This window comes from Alosa alosa, chromosome 24 (assembly GCF_017589495.1).
Source record: "Alosa alosa isolate M-15738 ecotype Scorff River chromosome 24, AALO_Geno_1.1, whole genome shotgun sequence".
In the NCBI taxonomy this organism is placed as follows: Eukaryota; Metazoa; Chordata; class Actinopteri; order Clupeiformes; family Clupeidae; genus Alosa; species Alosa alosa.
Window position 1 is genome coordinate 17,249,047 of NC_063212.1, and position 19,208 is coordinate 17,268,254.

Below are 19,208 nucleotides of genomic sequence, written 5' to 3' on the forward strand. Positions count from 1 at the left end.
AGGAGGAGGAGGAGGAGCAGCAGCAGCAGCAGCAGCAGCAGCAGCAGCACATCGGCAGGAACTCCCAAATTAAATGAATTTAAATAAATGGTGTAATCAAATGTGAAATGTCGCTCTGATCTTCTTAAACCAAGTGAGTGGGCAAATGAGGACTGCATCTGCAGATCCGCCCAGAGCTGTTTTTTTTAACATCCTGACAACATTCTGGCGACCTCCAACATGGGTTTCAACGTTGCGGTTACGTGGCCATTAAGTTGCAGGAAGGTTGCCTGCATGTCGCGGTAATGTTGTCAAATAACGTGGCGGCAACATCAAGGCGTCTTTCACTTTTCCGGTTGCCGGCAACGTAAACATTGGTTGGAAAATCACGTTGCGGCCACGTGATGGCCACGTTAGTGTGTTTGCTGGGTAGCTGCATAAGTTTGCTATTAGCGATGTAAATCCACCATGTTTTACTGTGTTAGTCTGACGTTATTCAAATGTTTTTAACGTTATTGAACTTACAAGAACAATTTGTAAGTAGCCTAAATAATATTTAGTATTTATATTTATTAATATTTAATATCTCTAATCATGGCTGCAGTGGAGGCTAATCGCAAGTAAACGCAGTTTATCCACCACTGAATTTCAGAAATAGTTTATCCACCTCTTGATAGTTTATCCACCACTCAATACATTCAATGCACTTCCTAATAGTGTGTATGCACTCAAGGAACTATCTACTACTAGTAGCCATACCACTTGTAAACCGTAATCTGCACCATTATCATATATTCTGAATGTCTTATGTATTTAAAAATTAAAAAAAAAAAAAAAAAAACATCCAGTAACGCTTTTCCTTACTGCAGTTTAGCCTACCCACCTCTTATTTCCCCACTACACCTGGGTAGATGACAAATAGCAGAATTCAGACTGTCCATGTGTCACACACTTATAAAAAATGCCAATTGTTAAGAATTGATATGGAAATGTTGTAGGTCTGGTAGGTTCAAGTTCTGTCATATTAAATTTATTGAATTTTTATTTCACTTTTGACTTAAAATAATCATCCAAACATAAAAAATGTCATATGGTGTGACTGTCCACCATGTGTGCGAACTTCCTAAAAAAGTGTATATCCATAAAAAGTATAATTACTTTTAAAATTTTACCATGCATATAAAATAATTGGATGTTTTTACATCCACAGAAAGTTTTGATGTTTATGCATGCTGTCCAACTAAGTTATAATCAAATATATTTTGTCCATAAAATGGTTGTCATATGGCGTGACACTATATAGTATATTTTGACCGGGCATTCATTTGGACATTATTATTGGGAAGAGGACCCTGCTTAATCAGGAAGTAACAATAGAATGTCAGGAGTAATTGGCATGGTCAAGAGGCTGAATTCTGCTTTTTTTGGATTTTTTATAAAAAAGCTTTGAATTGGACATCATCAATCGTGGCCAAATTTTAGTGTCTTATGGTGTGACATCATTTGCCAAAAAAGTAGCTATTTTCCACAAATATTCTTCATGAATTCTTAAAAGCACTGCTTTTGCCATGTGGTCAGTTGCATGCTAAATAATAGTTAGCTGTATTTAACTGTCTAGAAAATTAGCTTAACTGTCAAAATGTCATATAGTGTGACCGCTGCATCATATGGTGTGACAGCTTTATTCAAGTCACACTATATGACATTTCTGTCACACCCTATGACCAAATTGCATTTTACATAAAAGTTCTTGTAAAACATTATTTAAATTCAGATATTATATGTTTTTGTTAAATCTGTGATAATTGGGAAAAAAATGTATCTGTACAATTCATATTTCTCATACTTTTTTCTTTTATGTTACCATGCCATGTAAGTTTAAAAATAAATACTAAACTTTCATCTATTTTTGCTGTTACACGCATACACCATTCATACAGTGACTTCAAAATTCATTGTTAATGATTTTATTGTCATTAAAAACCCTGTTTTGCTCTGACACATGGTGGAGTGGTGCAGTTCATCATATGGCGTGACACCATGTCATTTGGTGTGACATTAAATGTCACAAAAAAGACTTTATAATTGAAAAATCATTAAAACATCAATAGCACACAAAGGAAATGGTATCTGCAAGAACTTTGAGTGAGTTCTTACAAGAAATATTAGAATTAAGCTAAAATATCTGGTTACACTTAGGAGCATTCTCCACCTTGACAAAATAACTTGTTAAATTTTAGGTTTTTCTTCTAAATATTCACAAGGAAATGTTGCATATCAAAGCAAACGTGATTAAAATGTACAGTGACATAAATTAAAGTAGAAAAAAGTATCTAATTTTCACGTCACACCATATGACAATTTTAGGCACTAACATGACAAATTGACATATAAATATATATTTCACTTTTTTTTTCAAAAAAAAAAATATATTAGTCAAGTTTAGAGATTCAGCAACACATATAAACACTTTTTAGGGATGATATTTGAAGTTTTTTTTAATTCCTTTTTTCAGGCTTATTTGTCATCCACCCACCTATCTCTACCCACCTCTTATTTCACCACTACACCTATCTCTACCCACCTCTTATTTCACCACTACACCTATCTTTAGTATATCTAAGACTCAGGGATGCAAACAGAGATATGGTCAAAAAGGAGTGAGATTATCGAAACCCACGCCCCCACAGGAAATATCATATAATTACATTTTGCCACTACCTCTGCAGGGGCGGAGTCAGAAGGGTGGCACAGGCCTTGAGATTCGATTGGCCACCCCCAAATCTCTACAATTGGCCATTAACATGGTCTAAGGCAGGACCTTTCTTGGTGCACTTGCAGCAGTTTGAAGTATCAGACGTCAGAAATGTAAGTGGCAAACACGCTTGCCTTTATTGGCCTACAGGCTCCTGCTTGTGCTAACACGCAAAGATATCTATTTACCTATTGCATCTGCCAGTGCCTATTTATCTAATCACACACTTAAGTCGCCGACATTTGAGAGGTCATTAAGTGTTAACTGTAGGCTAGGCCTATACTTTTGTAAAAGTGTTTAATGGTAATAATGTCCTAATGTAATGTTAAGAAAACTTTTCATTTATGGTTCATCAAGCTTAGGCCTACTCACTAAACATTCGTCGCGATCTAGGCTACAGGTAGCGATATTCTGATGACATGTATGAACATTCAACCAGTCAAGCATTTGTTGTAAAATATTGAAATTATTGGAAGTTTACATAGCTTAGGCTAAACTGTATGCTTATTTCGTCCCCAATACCTGTTTTATTCGTCCCGATCAGGAGGGATAAATGAAACATTGTGCACGTTCCACTTTTGCTTATAATAATTAAATAATTCCTGAACATGGGGCTGGACTGGCCATCTGGCATACTTTTTCCTTTTTTTTTTTTATTGGCGAGCCAGTCTTTATAAAGTTCATTTTCTATAGTAGCGCGTGACAACAAAATCATATGTCTGCGTTCTGTTCCCAGAGCTTTCTCTGTCTATGATCTGCAGCGTTTCTCAAATTATGAGCCTCCTCGACAAGTATATTGCTGGTCTGTTAATTTGCGGCACAATTGAATGATATTATAGAACCGCGGACCAAAAGGTTTCCCCGATCAGGAAATACTCCTTAATTTGCAACTTTTTGTAGGCCTAACAGAGGTAGCCTAAATATCGTGCCTATAGCCATGTCCGCTTAAAAGAAAGAAAAAAAAAAACATTTATTTCACTTGTCTCTCTGGATTGAACGCAGAATGTGGGCTGTTGCGCAAATAGATGAATGAGGGAGGGAGATTCCGTTAACAAAAACCTAAAGTTTTGCTAACATTTTCTCCATTATTATCGTAAAATATGTCTCCATGCAGGGCAGGGCTGGTTCTAACCTAGGCTAGGCTACTATATTTGGGTGGGCTGGTAGAAATTTTGGGTGGGCAACATAGCAAAGCTGTCAAATTGGATCAAAACTAACATAAACACAAAACAATAAGTACTACCTAGCTTGAGTTACTGCAGCCAGGGGCATGTCTGATGTATTTAAAATACAAATTTGTATTTTATTTAGTTGGAAAGAAAATGGCATCGTATTTTGTATCAAAATACTTTATAGGTTTGTAGTTTAAAAATACTGCCAAATACTTTTGGTAAAACCAATAACCTACTTTTGGTGATGTGATTATAAAAGTGAAAAACAATGAATGCAGCACTGGTGCTGACTTGTAATTTGCCCACAGTTGTTGTGATCAGAATATTGAGATTCAGGCAGATAAGTAACATGTAGGTTGCTCACACACTCATCCCAACCTCAAGTTTCTTGAGAACTTTAGTCATCCAATTCGAACACATGGAACCAGTTATGTGGTTGCAATGTTTGCTCACATACACAATACACTCCTTCATACCAACTTCAAGTTTCTTGAGAACTTTACTGATCATTAATCATCCAATCGGAAGACATGGAACCGGTTATGTGGTTGCCCTGCAACAAGTTACCCCACGTGAAAATGTAATTAATAATTTGCCCACACTTGTTGTGATCATAATATTGAGATTTAGGAAGATGAAATTGCTCACATACACAATACACTCCTTCATAGCACCCTCAAGTTTCTTGAGAACTTTAAAGAAAATAAACAAATAGACAAAAAAGCAGGTCAAATTATTTTAACAGCTACAAAAATAGATGCACATAGATATAAGTTATTGTGGGGGGAAAATGTATTGGATGAGTATATTTGTATATCTTCATTTAATAGAATAGAATAAAATGGATTATATTTTAATGTCCCCATGATGGAATTTGTTTTAGCACAGCATAGCCCAGGGACAGACAACTTAGATAATTAACTTTAATATGTTTGTATTATTTTATTCAAATACAAAGACATTTTATGTGAGAGTAAGGTATTTTGTTTTTTTTTTTTTTCTTTCAATTTATGAGTATGGTGTTTGTGTCTGGTTTCCCTAATGTATTTGTGCTAATTTCACATCTTGAGCCTGTTTCTGTTTATCTGGTTGTTTTGCCTCATGCCACCCTTGAATTAATCAGTGCCTCACCAGTGCCACCCTTGTTAAAAATGTCTAGAATCGCCACTGCACCTCTGCCATCCAGGGCTCACCCTATTCACACAAAAATGTTCTTTATATGAAAATACACTGTCCCAGTTCCTTCCCTTATTCTGTCTGCTGGGGCCTGACTTAGGCTGGTAGCTGGCTTGGCTTGTCTTGACAGAGGAGCTGGGCCACACTGGGTAGATATGATGGTAGCCACTCTCTCTGTGTGTATAGCACTCTGGCAGTGATTCAACAGAGCATGCACTCCCTTGTTAGCATAATTAATCTCTTTCATGCAGAAAGTATTTGGCATGTCCCTTTTTTTCAATTGTTTTGAAAAAGTCTGACATTTTGAATTTGTGTTAGGCTGTCTTGACCTCAATCTTCAACCTGTAACCAAGACCAGTTCCAATTTGTTTTACAACCCTCATCCACTTTCTTAACTGTTAGTGCCTCACTCTCATCAAATTCTCTCATTCTGTAAATGAAAAGTTGCATATATTAGCCATAGTGTTACCCTAGACCTGACAGTATCATAACAGAGTGCAAAATAGTTCACTTCACTTTGCCCCCTTTCTCAATGAGCCCCAAAATAACGTTATTCTTTTAAAATGTACAGTTAAAATGTATCAACAGTAGTGCGGTCTGTCTGTTAGGATAAGCCCACACATCAGTTTCTCGCCCTTATGTGGTAGGTGTCATTGAAAATAAGTCAGTTCGTCACTTGTCACTTCGGGTTGCATTTACGAAAAAGCCTAGACCAGCAGCTCATTAGGCTACTAGACGTCAACAAGCTGCTAGCCTAAACAAGTATGTTACCATTAGGCTACACGTTGGAAAGGGGGTAGAGTTGGATATAACGTTAGGCTGCTACTAAAATATTACAGGACAAAATACTGCTAGTCTGTCCCGAACTGAACTAAACTGACTGGACGAACAAACAAGGTTAAAAAAAAAAAATCCAACTGTATTTTTTGCTAGTCATGTAAAATGTAAGCTAGTGTGCTATTTTAAGCAATATAAAGCAGTGAGTGGGGTTGGTCATGGATATTCCCCACGGGTGTTGTTCGCCATAGCCACGCAGGCCGGAGGTCGAAAGTGGCGAGGCAACAACAGCCAAGGGAATATCCATGACCAATCCCTTAATCCATCACGAAAGTGCTATATTGCTTATATACAACAATTCTACAACAAACTAAATAATCTGAAAACACCCCATTATTGTTTAAAAATGTTAATTTCGACATCATTCTTACGCATCAAAAAATAGTTCCCTTTTCAATAGACAGCATATTGGTTGCTAGGTAACCAACATTCCAGATCCCTCGTTACGGGTCTTGGTGGTTTACATGTCTTCTTGAAAGAAATGTTGAAAGTCGGGCTGAAATCACATTCATATCTAGGTTTGCTGAATGCATGTTACAAGGACAATGGGCCATGTCATGTAAGGGACATGGTACTGCAAAAAAACGGAAACATTGTCTACATTGCAGAACCACTCAACTTTATTAATTTATGGTGAATAAATGTTATATTACTGTGCACAGCCTGACGTGACGATGCTAGCACGTTAGCAGCGGTTAGCTAATTATGCTAACGTTAGTCTCCTCCAAGTGACAATCATATTATACACAATGCTGGCAATGCTAAGAACAATTAGCATCCTCGTTTATCTTAATTAAATTGAGTTGACTGTGTGGCTTAATCCACAGATGTGGTGAAGCACTGTTTCGTTATGGTTTGCTAAGGAGTAACCCATTGCTTGAAATAGTGGAGAGCTGGGATGAGAACATTGTGTCAAATCTTCGCATTTTATCGCGGAGTGATTTATTATTAACTGTGCAAAGTCTGAGTTTAAATGTCCAGGGATATTCCAACTCATGGAACGTCTCTCGACCAATCAGAAACAAATAAATAGTTCCATAGAACCCAATTGTTGTATAACTAACACTAACCTGGCATAGTTATTGTAAAGACTGTAATGACACATTAGGACAACCTAAACATTACACAATGCAAATGGTAGATATTATGTGATTAGAAGACATCAAATATGGTTAACCTTACCTTTCTAGCAAAAAAGACCAGGCGCGACACAAAATTACTGGATCCCGAACTGATAGATGTAACGTTAAATCCTTGCAGTGAATGCAGCCTTGTAGCAGTAGGATAATGGTGCGCAGCAAATGGGATTTTTACGTGCGCAGCTTTTTGATTTAGTGTTGTCTTACACTTCCTATGTTTCATGGACTGTAAGGCTATGTGTTTATGTAGTCATTTTAATACAGAATTAACTTTGATTAAATTATAATCAGACACTTCCCCCCCCCCCAAAGAAAAACTCGTCGGATCTGCACGATTCACACAAGTCCCCCAGACAGCCGTGAAAAAGGCGCGCTGTTTGCATCCCTGAAGACTACTGTCTGATTTAAATTAGTGGAATATTGTTTGAAAAGAAACCTCTTGTTTGTTTTATAGCCACCATGCCCAAGTACACCTGGCCTTGATACCAGTGCCAGCACCCTTGAAGTTGGTGAAACGGATGAAAGGCACTACAAAACAGGTGGAAGTGCATTCCACACCATGTGGTCAATGAACATCGATGGACTGACACGGATGGAAAGCGGCATCACTGTGACCATGCTCTTCTAACAGCTGAGGAGCAGAAGAAGAGGATGTGGCTGAAGAAGGACTCGGTGGCATATCAGGACCTGACATCACTCGTCTTTGATAAAAGGCTTTTGAAAGATCTTCAGAAGATGGCCCTCTTCAAACATACTGGTAAGAACTGACACCCTTTATACCCACATGTTTTGAACATATCCTATTGAACATGTTTAATTAGTACTATATATTCTCCTTTTCACACAGGGCCACTGGAGATCTTTCACAGAGCTCTCCTGAAGTACCTCCCTAAATGCCAGGCCTTCTCCTACGAGGGAGAGGGCCTACCTCGCCATCATGGAACATAATGATAACATTGTGGCACGAGAACAAGCCACCACGGCCAGGGGCGGACCTGGACACTTTGAGGCCCAAGGTAAAGGATTCCGAGGCCCCTTCTAAAACTAAAACACACTTTATTCTGTAATAATGGGACGCTGAGGCATACTCAAATACAACAAATATTTTTTGCCATAGATGACAATCAAGAAACAGTAGTAAAAACCTTTGAAAGTATTACAATTATGAATGGTGTGTATGTCTGTCTGTGTATGTGTGCGTGTGTGAGAGAGAGAGAGAGAGAGAGAGAGAGAGTGTAGGTTAGGGGTTTGGGGTCTCTGTGTGTGAATATACTCTTTGTAGCTATGTATGAGAGTCTGTCCGTGTAGGCTATGTGTAGGAGAGAGAGTGAGAGTGAGTGTGTGCGTGCAAACTAAATGAGGTGTTCGATCTTCCACCTCACATCCGACATCCAAAACAATAAACAGCGTATGCACTGACCGAATCAACTAGCCATTTTCTGTTTATTTTTTCTATATTTTTTTATGGTCATTGAATAATGTTCAACCGTGAATCTTCTGGGTGGTTTATCTGCATTTTTGGGGAATTCAAAGTTATTAATTTGCACAGGGCCTTTTTTAACGATTTCAACTCGCTCTGCATCTCTTACGGTGTCTTGCCATAACGCAGGGTCGTCACTGTAGTGCTAGGTATCGTGTTAGGGCTACTCACGTTACTGGTTTCGTTGTACCCAAAGCTTCTGCTACTGAAATGGTGTCCGTAGCAGCACCACCAGCACGGACTTCGGCAGTGACAGTGATCTTGTCCTTCACGACTGTTTCACTTAGATCAACATCATAATCATCATCATCATCAGTAGAAGAATATGTAGTGCAAGTTGTCGGTGGTGGTGCATCAGTGCCACAGCTACTGCAGCTAGCATTAGCTACACCACCTAGCTCAGCAGATGTTGTTGCATTCAAATTACTTTCTTCCGTGGAAGAATTCTTCGACTGGAAGAAGTTGGTTAATTTAGGCAATTTCTTTCTAAATTCTTCCTCCTCCCTCTTTCTTTTTCATTTTTCACTTCTGGAAACGTTTCATGGCTGCTGTCATTCGCTCAACTCCACCTCACCAAGAACTCGTTCAGACTAGCTAGTTGCTGCTATGGTGACAGGAAGCGGACCTGCACTGCAGTCATTTCATTTTATGATGAGTTTATGAGCAATCATGAGGCAAAATATTTTTTTCAATCTTTATTATGGATTAGAATATATTGTTTGGATGCGTGATCATTTATTTAAAAAAAAAAAAAAAAAAAACATATGGGGATGACGAGGCCCCCTGGTGGCCGAGGCCCCAGGCAATTGCCTGACCATGCCTAATGGCAGGTCCGCCCCTGACCACGGCAACAGGTGTATTTTCATGTACTCTAAATACTAAAATAACCATAAGTAGCATGTTAACAGCTAACTCAAAATGCATACTTTGCTGATAAGTTCATTCTATTCCTGTGGAGAGACATCTACTAGTCAAATCTTTATTCAGGCATCTGTGTAATCATTATAATCCTTGTCATTTATAGGAGAACCCACGCGTCAAAGCAGGTCTTCTGCAAAAGTCAAAGCAATGGATAGTCAAGAAAATCTATAAGCCACACACCACCAAGCTGCAACATCATCATTCAAGAGCCGCTTCTGAGACGTCAGCTCTACATTAACCCATTCCTCACAAATATTTTGTAATATTACCATGTCTTATGTATTATATGGTCTTTTGACCTTATCCTTGCACTACCTTACCTGTTTACACTGCCATTGAGCACCTTACTATACATACTCAATCACAGGGTCAATACCTCTTTTTTTATAGTGTGGATAATTTTGTTTGTGTGTTTTTGATGTTCATGACACAATTCTTTCTTTGTGAATTAAAAACAAAATGTCACTCGTGCTCTCCTGTCTGCCTTCAACAAAGTTTAGCATCATAAACTTGGAAGGAGGTAACTGATATGCAACAAGCTTATAATGCAATGTATACTTGTAATACTTCATAATTTATAGAAATTATAGGTATGACCACCATTCTGTTGTCAGCTGAGGTAACAGTAGCTAGGTAGTTCCAGTTTTGAAATGTTGGTCGTTCAATAACTCGAATACACTTGGAGCAACACTACTAAGAAAGAACTACAACAACGTACATTTTAAGCATTTAATTAAATCACTATAATATACAAACAATACAACTGTTGAATGACTATATACAAACAATGAAACTATAGCTCCTCGAACGTCCTCCGCTTCTTGGTGCCCGCAGTACTGGCCGTCTGGAGCTGGGTATTTCTGGCGGATAGCCAGCACGACACAAGCAGGTAACACGACATGACGACCTCTGCCCAATCTCTCTCCTTGTAGGACCCACTCAAGAAAGTGCCGGTAGGCTGTTAGAAGAAATTGTCTGAACAAAACATTGAGCACAAAGTGAGCGATGGTCTTATAGCCTGGCGTGCCACAGTAGCTAGCATAACTGCAAGCTATTTGTGCAATGAACATGCCACGTTAGCGTGTTAGCAACATTACTCCTTGACATAGTAACAAAGAAAATAAACTTACTTTACAGAAAGACGTCCATTTGGCCCTGTAGGCTTTGGCTGCCGTTTCCAGTTGACCTTAGGTATTCTAAAGTAGGTCTCCAGGGCGCCACTATCCATATGGGGTCGCGAGCTTCGGGTGATCAACAAACACACGTCCGTGTCATCCTCGATCCATTGATTTCGGTCCAGAAGAAATTGGCATCGCTGGAATTCTCGGTAGCAGACAGACTTCGTTCTGTGTCCATTGGCGCATAGTTAGAGCACAGGCACCACCAATAGCCCCAGCTCGAGCCATTCGCGGGCTCCTCAGAATCCGCTGCAGGCAGGTCGTCTGCCTCGGCTGTTGTGGCAGCAGCTTCAGGCAGCCTCCTGTTCCTCCATAGCCCTCAGCTGCTCGTCGCTATATTGTGGCTCATAAAGATAGCCACGAACACCCTTTTCTACCATATCTTCTTCAAAATCCCAGTCCTCCATATTGCATCCGTCTGCGTATTCGGTACCTTCGGCCATGTTTTCTGCAGGTCTCTGCAGCTCTCTGCCAGTGAATTCAAAAGCTTCTGGCACTGATCTGTGATCGGTCTGTTAGCGCATTAGGTCCAACCCCCTATGGGCGGGGTTGAAAGGGTGGGAACTAGTGCTTGTAGTCTTAACAGAAATCCACCCCTCTTACACTTCCTCCGACAATGACGCAAAATTACGATTTTTACATCATTGTGGGAGGAAGTGTAAAGAGGTGAATAATGATTTCTCCGTCTCAGGGGGAAATGAGAGAGTGTTGCATGACCATTCAAAAGTATGACTGGGTTTCTAACAATGCAAAGCCTAATGCAAATGGGTGGAGTGTTCCTTTCATATTTGTAATTGTTGAAATGTTGTCCATGTCAGACATTGTCAGTATACATTTGATTATTTTTTTATCAACATGGAATTAAGTGAGTTGTAATAAACATGAATTAACATTTCATTGCTGTTGCATTTTCAACAGTGGGCACTAACAATGGCCCTTGGTCACATTTGTCTTTCCTTACTCTCTCTTTACATTTTCCTCACAATTTCAGTGTATCTCCCATCAAACTTAAGCCGCCCCGCAGCAAATTCATCAACAAGTTGAGGCAGCATGGATTAGAAGTAGAACGCTCTCAACCGTTTCACCTGTTCCGTGACAAACAGCTCATCAAATGGTACACTAAATACCAAACTCTCATCTGGTGTCCAGATCATCAGTCTGGCTGTCTTGAGACCTGTGCAAAACATTCCTAGTTGGACTAGCCCCAGCTACCAGTTTTCTGAACCTCAAGTTTTCCATCCACTACCTTAAAATCACTGAATCTCTGAGATAACAGTTCACTGAGTGTCTGGTGATTTTTATTTGGGACGGGGCATTTCATCTCTAAGAGCTCACAGGAGTTGATGATTCCATCCGGACTTGCTGATAACCATGGCTCTGCCCCACATACAATTGTGCCTGTGTGTGTTATGTTCATTCCCTGTTCTTTCAATTGGTTGCAAGCTGTTTCTTCTTTTTCTTTCCCATAATTAGTGGCATAGTTACCACGAAAGCTGGGGTAAAAGTGCTCACGTACAGGCACCTTCTTTGCTGAACTGGCTGTGATTCTAAGTTTCCTAGAACTGTGCCACAGATCAGATGCACTCTGCCCCCTCGTCTCAAGTTCTAGTGTATCAGCTTGTTTGCCATCCATACTAACATAAGCCTGGTAGAATTTTTGGCATTTCACACAACTCAGATCACTGTCATGATTTTGATGTGACAAAAATGTTAAATCATTGATGGTTCCCTGTTCTTTTGATCTCCCCTGCTGTTCTGCTGATGGAGTGGCATTGTAACACTTTTCCAGTAGTGTATTCTTGAGAAGAAATAGAGGTTTTGTTAGAGATTTGTCCACACTCTCTCTAAAGTCTTTGTGGGACTGATACTGTGGTGTGTTTGGGAGCTGACTGCCAACTGCCCTAGTCTCTTCCTCATACTCATCCTCTGCCTTGTGGTGCCTAAAATGAATCTGGCTCAGACGCTTGGGCTGAAGGTTCTTGGATGTTCCTTCATTCCATCTCCGCTGTGTGTCAGTACATGCAAGCCCTGTCTTTCCACTAACCACTGCATTCTGGACCTGAATCAGCCATAACATAATGTTGATGACCTTTTTGTACATTAACGGCATTGCACACTACAGTAGGCTACTGCATAAATTCAATATTTCGGACACAGACATTGTCCTGCACTTTACTTAGAATAAAAGCTGCAGTTAAGCTGTTTTTGTAAGGGGTATTCTTTATTGTTTTCAATACAGATTTAATGTGTTGCAAGATCGCTCTAACAGCCTATACCTACCTTCCAAATGACAGCTGCTGCATGGCTACAAGATTTTCCTAGCCCTGCAATGCATGAACAGCCAACTGTTTCGATTATACCAATCGGCCTCGTCATTATCCAAGCAAGTTGTTTGGGCTTGTTGATGCTCTGACTCGGCTCGACCTCAGCCTTAAGGAAGATGAACTCGTTGTATTTTGTACACAGTATTTTTCCAATTTTGTTGCTGTGTAGATAGTTGTAAGCCTCTGTGCTCTTATAATTTCGTAGTGTCTCACCATCAACACCCTCACTAAGCACGAAATAGTTAATGATATCCACATAGCTAACGTCTGGCCACAATTTCATATCGTCTACCCATTCCGTTAAGGTAGACGGATGGGGCACTTTAACTGTTCTATCGCCAGTACTCGTAAGATAGTCAGGTCCATGGGACCATCTGTGAGATGTGCTCATTTTGCCAGCGGCGTTGTTGTAAGAGTATACTCCTAAATACTAATAGCGTTTAGCTGATAGCAGCAGCTACAGGCTAATGTAAACAGGAAGTTTGTTACTGGCTTGTTCTAAGCATTCTACGTTACCATAGCGATTCATGGAAAGGTCAAAGTTCGGGAAAGTTGTGGATATGGTGAATATATTCAATTAACTTATTTGCACACAGGCAGTGATGGGTGGGGTTTACAAAAAAGGCTACCTTCAACTTCAAAATACGTCACTACCAACGTACTCTAAGGTCGTTGGAATAACGGTTAAAATAAATCTCATACAAAATGAAACCAAACTAGTGAAACAAAAGGCTAACACTTTAACAGGGGAAATTAATTTGGCATGAATCATACTGAAAGCTATTTTGTCAATGAGCAGAAACACACACGACATTCAAACTATTGATAAGATGTGCACTATGGAAACTGGTCTGTAACTGAGGAAGAACCTTTAAAGTTTTGATATAACAGACGAAGCTGGCCCAGGAGCTGCCTCTGCACTAGCAGCCATAGCAGATAATAAATGCCATTGATCATAGGCTAGCCTACATCACAAAATCTCATACTGAAACCAAACTAGTGAACACTTTAACAGGGGAAATTAATTTGGCATGAATCATACTGAAAGCTATTTTGTCAATGAGCAGAAACACACACGACATTCAAACCACTATGGAAACTGGTCTGTACTTTGGACGAATAAATGCCATTGACTTGCCATATCCTGACTTAAAAAAAAGTTTGAACTTCGGCTTCGTTCACCCAATGCAGTCACTGGTCGCAATTACAAAGTCTGGGAAGGTTCGTTCAATCGTTGAAAGTTTTAAGTGCAGTAGCCTATCTGTCCCCTTTGGAATAATATCTCGAAGTAGCCTCAGATGAGGTCCAGTGTTAGATAGGCTACCATACGATCCAACCTAGGAATAGCAGCTAACACCTTGGAAACACTCTTATGTCAAACTCCACAAGCTAGCACTCAAACCATAGAGAGTATAAACCATGACTCCGACGATATCACAGATCGATAATAATGCTTTTACTAGCTGGTAACTAAACCACAGCGGGTCTGTAAACAGAATCCAATGTCCCTTTCTACTCACCCTGAAGCCAGTTGTTCACCGTCTCAGGGCAGATTGTTGATGCGAGGGAGTTTAACTCGCAGTGCTGCTATCCAAGAGACTCGTGCAATATCAACATCCACAAGGTAAAAATCTGCAAACTCTCCACTAACGTTAGCCTAAAATAAACGGCAAACTCGTGTATACTCCGTGTATCTGGGGTCAACTTGGGGTAAGGAAGTTTTTAACTGTTTCAAGGGAGGGAGAGAGAGCCCGTGTGAGTTGCTGTTACGAGTGATGTAGTAGTGGTGGTGAGTGAGTATGCAGTTGTGTGGAGGATGTACAGTAGGCAATGTGTGTGTGTGAGGGATGGAGGGAGACAGAGAGACAGCGTGCGTGTTGCTGTCTCAAGAGCCCCTCCGTCCAGTTTTCTACATGACCTGCTAGGTCTACAGTAGCCTATGTTGTGCCGCACAAAATGTATACCCCCGAAATAAACACATACATAAATAAACATATTTTTCCCCGTCACTTTGGCTTCCTTGAACATTTTTCCCTACGTTTTCGCCACTGCTTTGCAACAGACAGATTCCAGTGTCCATGCTCGCAGCATACACAGTCATTTTCACCCAAATGATCCTACTGAAGGTTGAGCTGGAGCCTGAAACCCATCTAGTGGTAGTCAAGACACTACAGCCCTATCCCTCACAGGCTCAAATTTGTAACCCATGCCATTAAAATTACAAATTTCCGTGTATACATAAAATGCTGCAGCTGTTGCCTATAGAACTTCTCAGACCATGCCAGTGACGTCATTGAAACTGGCAGCATTCTAATACTAACAAACGCAATTTTGGTGTTCCTTAAAAAAGGCTACATATTGATTTTTTAAATTATTTTTTTTAGTGTCATTTATTTTTAATTGTCATAATCAACACATTATCAATGTTGATTCTTTCAGTTCAGTTCATCTTTAATGCAGCTTTTTCACTACATAAGCATAACTAACAGCTACTATACTAGTCCAAATGTAAAACGTTTGCTCTGGTTAAATGGATTGGCGGGGAGTATGAGAGCAAAACCAGCATTTTGCCAACTGACTGCATTAGTAAACTAGCCTAGAAATCTAGACTCACCCTAGCGGCAGCAAATTACTGTAATTTGCTCAGCCTGTACGTCTAGTATCAAACCATAGGGATTTCTATTGGCTGACACCGTGGACGTCATCCAATCACAGCGCTCTATTTTGTTAGAGAGTCTTAAGGCGGGCTTAACAGGATAACGACAGTCCTGCAACGGTGAACAACAAGGAAGGTGGCTATGCTTAACTTAAGAGGCGGTTGTTTGAATCGGCGTTGGCGTCAACTTTGGAGGAGTTGGACTTGTGCTTTTCTTTGAAAGTTGAGCAACACAATGCACTTAAGTCATTCCTTTCGAAGAAGGATGTATTTGCCGTTTTGCCGACCGGATACGTATATGGTCGTAGCACTGGCCTATTGCATGCCTAGGCAGTTTGAAAGACAATTCTCTGCCCGCCCCTTGGATTAAGCAAGGTGAATGGTTCGATTCCAGACTATACATTTAAATGATAAAGGATGGCCCGCCAGGCTATTAGTAAACCTGACGTTAATGAGGAAGACGGCTCTGTAACGTTATGGGACAACATCTTGCTAGAAACTATGTGGTGGAGGGGAGGAAGGCAGCCAAGAGGTAGTTGGCTGGTTTTCGTGGCCATGGTGGTCAAAATTGCTGGTAAGTAGATCATTGTATGCTAAATTGCTTTCATATAACATTTGCAGAAGTTAATGTCCAAATAAAAAATGATATTATTGGTGGAAGCTGGAAGCTAACCTTTGCTACTTTCTGTAACATTAACGTTAGCATAAATTAGCCAGCGCTAGCTTTATTTTTTTACACCTGAAAGGGGTTTGAAAAATAAATTCACTGAGAAACGTTTGGACAATTAATGAAAACGACTTGTAATGACAGAGTGAAATAACAATTTAACCTGTCTGCCGGCCATATTTGGTAGTATATTTGCCTCTGACATGTAGATTGATAGGCATAGATAGAAGCTAACTTATGATTTGTCATGCAAGACGGTTAACATTGTAGCCTAAGACATTCTATGCACTGTGGTTTAGCTAGCTAGCTGCTATTGTTGCATCATGGACAACACTTAGAGCTAACATTAGCTTTTTTTTTTTTTTTTTTTTAGATAGGATGTAATGTGGTAACGTTATGTGCTGGAGAGTATTAGAGTGGACGTGTAGAAATTGAAGACACAAGTACTGTGCTTAATTTCATGGAAATGGTATTGCAAGTAATGTGTTTTGTTTTTGTGCACTATCAAACTACTTTGTCATGCTTTGTGCACTGACATTCTTGCAAAACCATTCACGCCCATGCTAAATTATGGAAATGTAAAAGTTGAATTGTATTGAAAAGGACCATGTATGGTCATGTAGTGCATTTGAGCACTGACACCCCTTTTTTTTTTAGAGAGAGGGAGGCAACACTCGAAAGCTACATCAAGGACACCGGAGGATGGACCAGAAGACCTGAGACCAAGACGACCCAAGCCCAACCCATAGTATGCTTCACTGACAAATAATGATGCTTCATCATCACAAAGACCAAAGGTAATCAAAAATTAATGTTTACTTATGAATAGAGTAGGGTCCGTCTGCGGCATGGGCGTGTCCGTCATTAAACAAGAACTCCCATTGGGCGTTCCTGGTACTGCAGCATCGGCCAATCACGAAGAGCTTCAAGTGACTCTGGGTATGATGTCATTTCTTCTTCCTTTTCCTCAATTTCATCCCGTGTGTGCACCACTGTCTATGGTGTGCACAGAGAAGTTTTTCGGTATTTTCCATTAATAAGATAATTTCCCGGTTCGCGGTCATTCAATGAGAGATGTCAGTAAGTTGACTATTGTTTGTTTTGACAACATTGGGTAAGTATTTCCATTTACCCTACATCACTAAGCTGTTGTTTCGTCGTATCAGAATCTGATAGTAAAAGCAACAAGTGTGGTTCGGTAATCTCATGCTATCTTGTTCATATTTAGCAGCTAGCCAGAAGAGAGCAACGTATAACTTAAAACTGTTTGTAGTTAGATGTTAGATTTTGCTGCGAAGACTTTGCCAAGTATATTCCTGTGTAGCTGAAATCATAGATAATACTTATATGGACTGAAATGACCAGAGTACATTGTTAATTTGGATGTTCGTGTTCGTTAGCATCGTTGGTAAGAGTTCGTTGGTAAGAGTTAACGTGCTAGCTAGCATGGCAATCAATGGCACACTATTACATTGGTCGACGTGAAGCTACGTTTTGGTGGCAGGTATAATTGTGGGTAAGTAGTGTTTGTTATTCATCTTTCTGTAATCTCTCTAGCCCTGTAGGACAAGCTGGCGGACCCCTCCCACCCTCTCAAGCAAGCAGTAAAAGGTATCACTTACTATATTAAGTCCTTTGCCATTTAGTTTTATTTGTTGCTCATGAAGATGGTTAAAAAAAAACTCTTTCTCTCTAGCCCTGCAGGACAAGCTGGCGTACTCCTCCCATCGTCTCCATCGGCCCAGTTCAGCACCACCTTCCAGACAGCAAGCAGTGAAAGGTATTACATACTGTCTCTGTACTTTGCCATTTTCTAACATGGCTACAAATTAAACAAAAACAAACTTGGCCATTTATTTGTATTTGGTGCTAATGAATATGATATCTAATCTCCCTCCCCTTCTCTCTCTCTCTCTCTCTCTCTCTAGTCTTACAGGACAAGCTGTTGGACCATTCTCACACTCTCCATCAAGCACATCAAGTGACAGGCCAATCTTCCCCCCAGAAGTGTTACAACAAATTATTGGAGAAACACTGTGTCTTGATATGTCTATGCTAGGTGTTTTTAACAGAGTATCAAAATCTTGCTGTACTGTCTGTCCACTAGCCACTTTTTACCACTGTCTTACTGCTTCACTGTTTGCATGCTATATTAGCACATATGCATAACCCCTCCCTCAATCCCACAGCGGATTTGGCCACATTTATACCTTTACTTTATACGTAATGCTTTATAATCAATACTCATTATAAAGGCTGTAACCCTATTACGTCAACCCATTCTTGCACTGATATAGTTTTTCTATAGAATTTTTTTTATATTACCTTGTCTACTCTCTTATATGTCCATATTTATTTTATGCTGGTCTCTAGACTTTATTCTTGCACTGTTGGACTTACTAATTTGCACCATCACCATGACACTCACTCTCAGGCCATCCTTAAAAATATTTTTTTGCCGTTTGCCGTAACCCGACCGACCCTGTCAATTTAGGACCAACCCAAATATTTATTTTTTTCCCCTTTTAGTCCGACCGACTTGCGGGTTGTAAACTTGCGTTAATACCGACCCGATTGTTTTTTACTCTAAACAACCAATACAAATGCAATAAAATAATATTTCTTTTAGTAGGCCCAAGTATTGTGAATATAAATTGCCTACATGCAAACGTGGCTCACTTAAAAAAAACCTGTGGCGTCATCTCTACACTCACGGAGCCCTAGAGGGGTCATCGCGAAAATGTTTTGCATGTTGAGAGAGTGTGCTTTCGTTTTACTAAATTGTGCTCTTGTTTAACTAAATTGTGCCCTCGTTTAACTATATTGTGCACTCGTTTTTACTAAATTTGCGCTCGTTTTTACTAAATTGTGCGCTCGGTTTACTAAATCGTGTGCACAATTTACTATATTGTAACTCTCGTTTT

At 39.8% G+C, this 19,208-nt stretch overlaps 1 protein-coding gene and 1 long non-coding RNA gene across 2 annotated transcripts; one reads left to right on the top strand and one right to left on the bottom strand.

Moving 5' to 3' along the window:
- Window positions 1-11,649: 11,649 nt before the first annotated feature.
- LOC125289110 lies at window positions 11,650-13,244 on the bottom strand. The gene is made up of 2 exons (XM_048235795.1): window positions 12,918-13,244; window positions 11,650-12,696 (listed from the first exon to the last, which is right to left on the bottom strand). The coding sequence occupies exons 1-2, from the start codon at window positions 13,242-13,244 to the stop codon at window positions 11,836-11,838; spliced, it is 1,188 nt and encodes a 395-aa protein (XP_048091752.1). The 3' UTR covers window positions 11,650-11,835.
- A 4,096-nt stretch (window positions 13,245-17,340) lies between these two features.
- LOC125289754 lies at window positions 17,341-18,447 on the top strand. Its single transcript, XR_007192692.1, has 4 exons — window positions 17,341-17,398; window positions 17,842-17,895; window positions 17,981-18,064; window positions 18,213-18,447. It is a non-coding gene; the product is annotated as an uncharacterized LOC125289754 (long non-coding RNA).
- The last annotated feature ends 761 nt before the right edge of the window (window positions 18,448-19,208 follow it).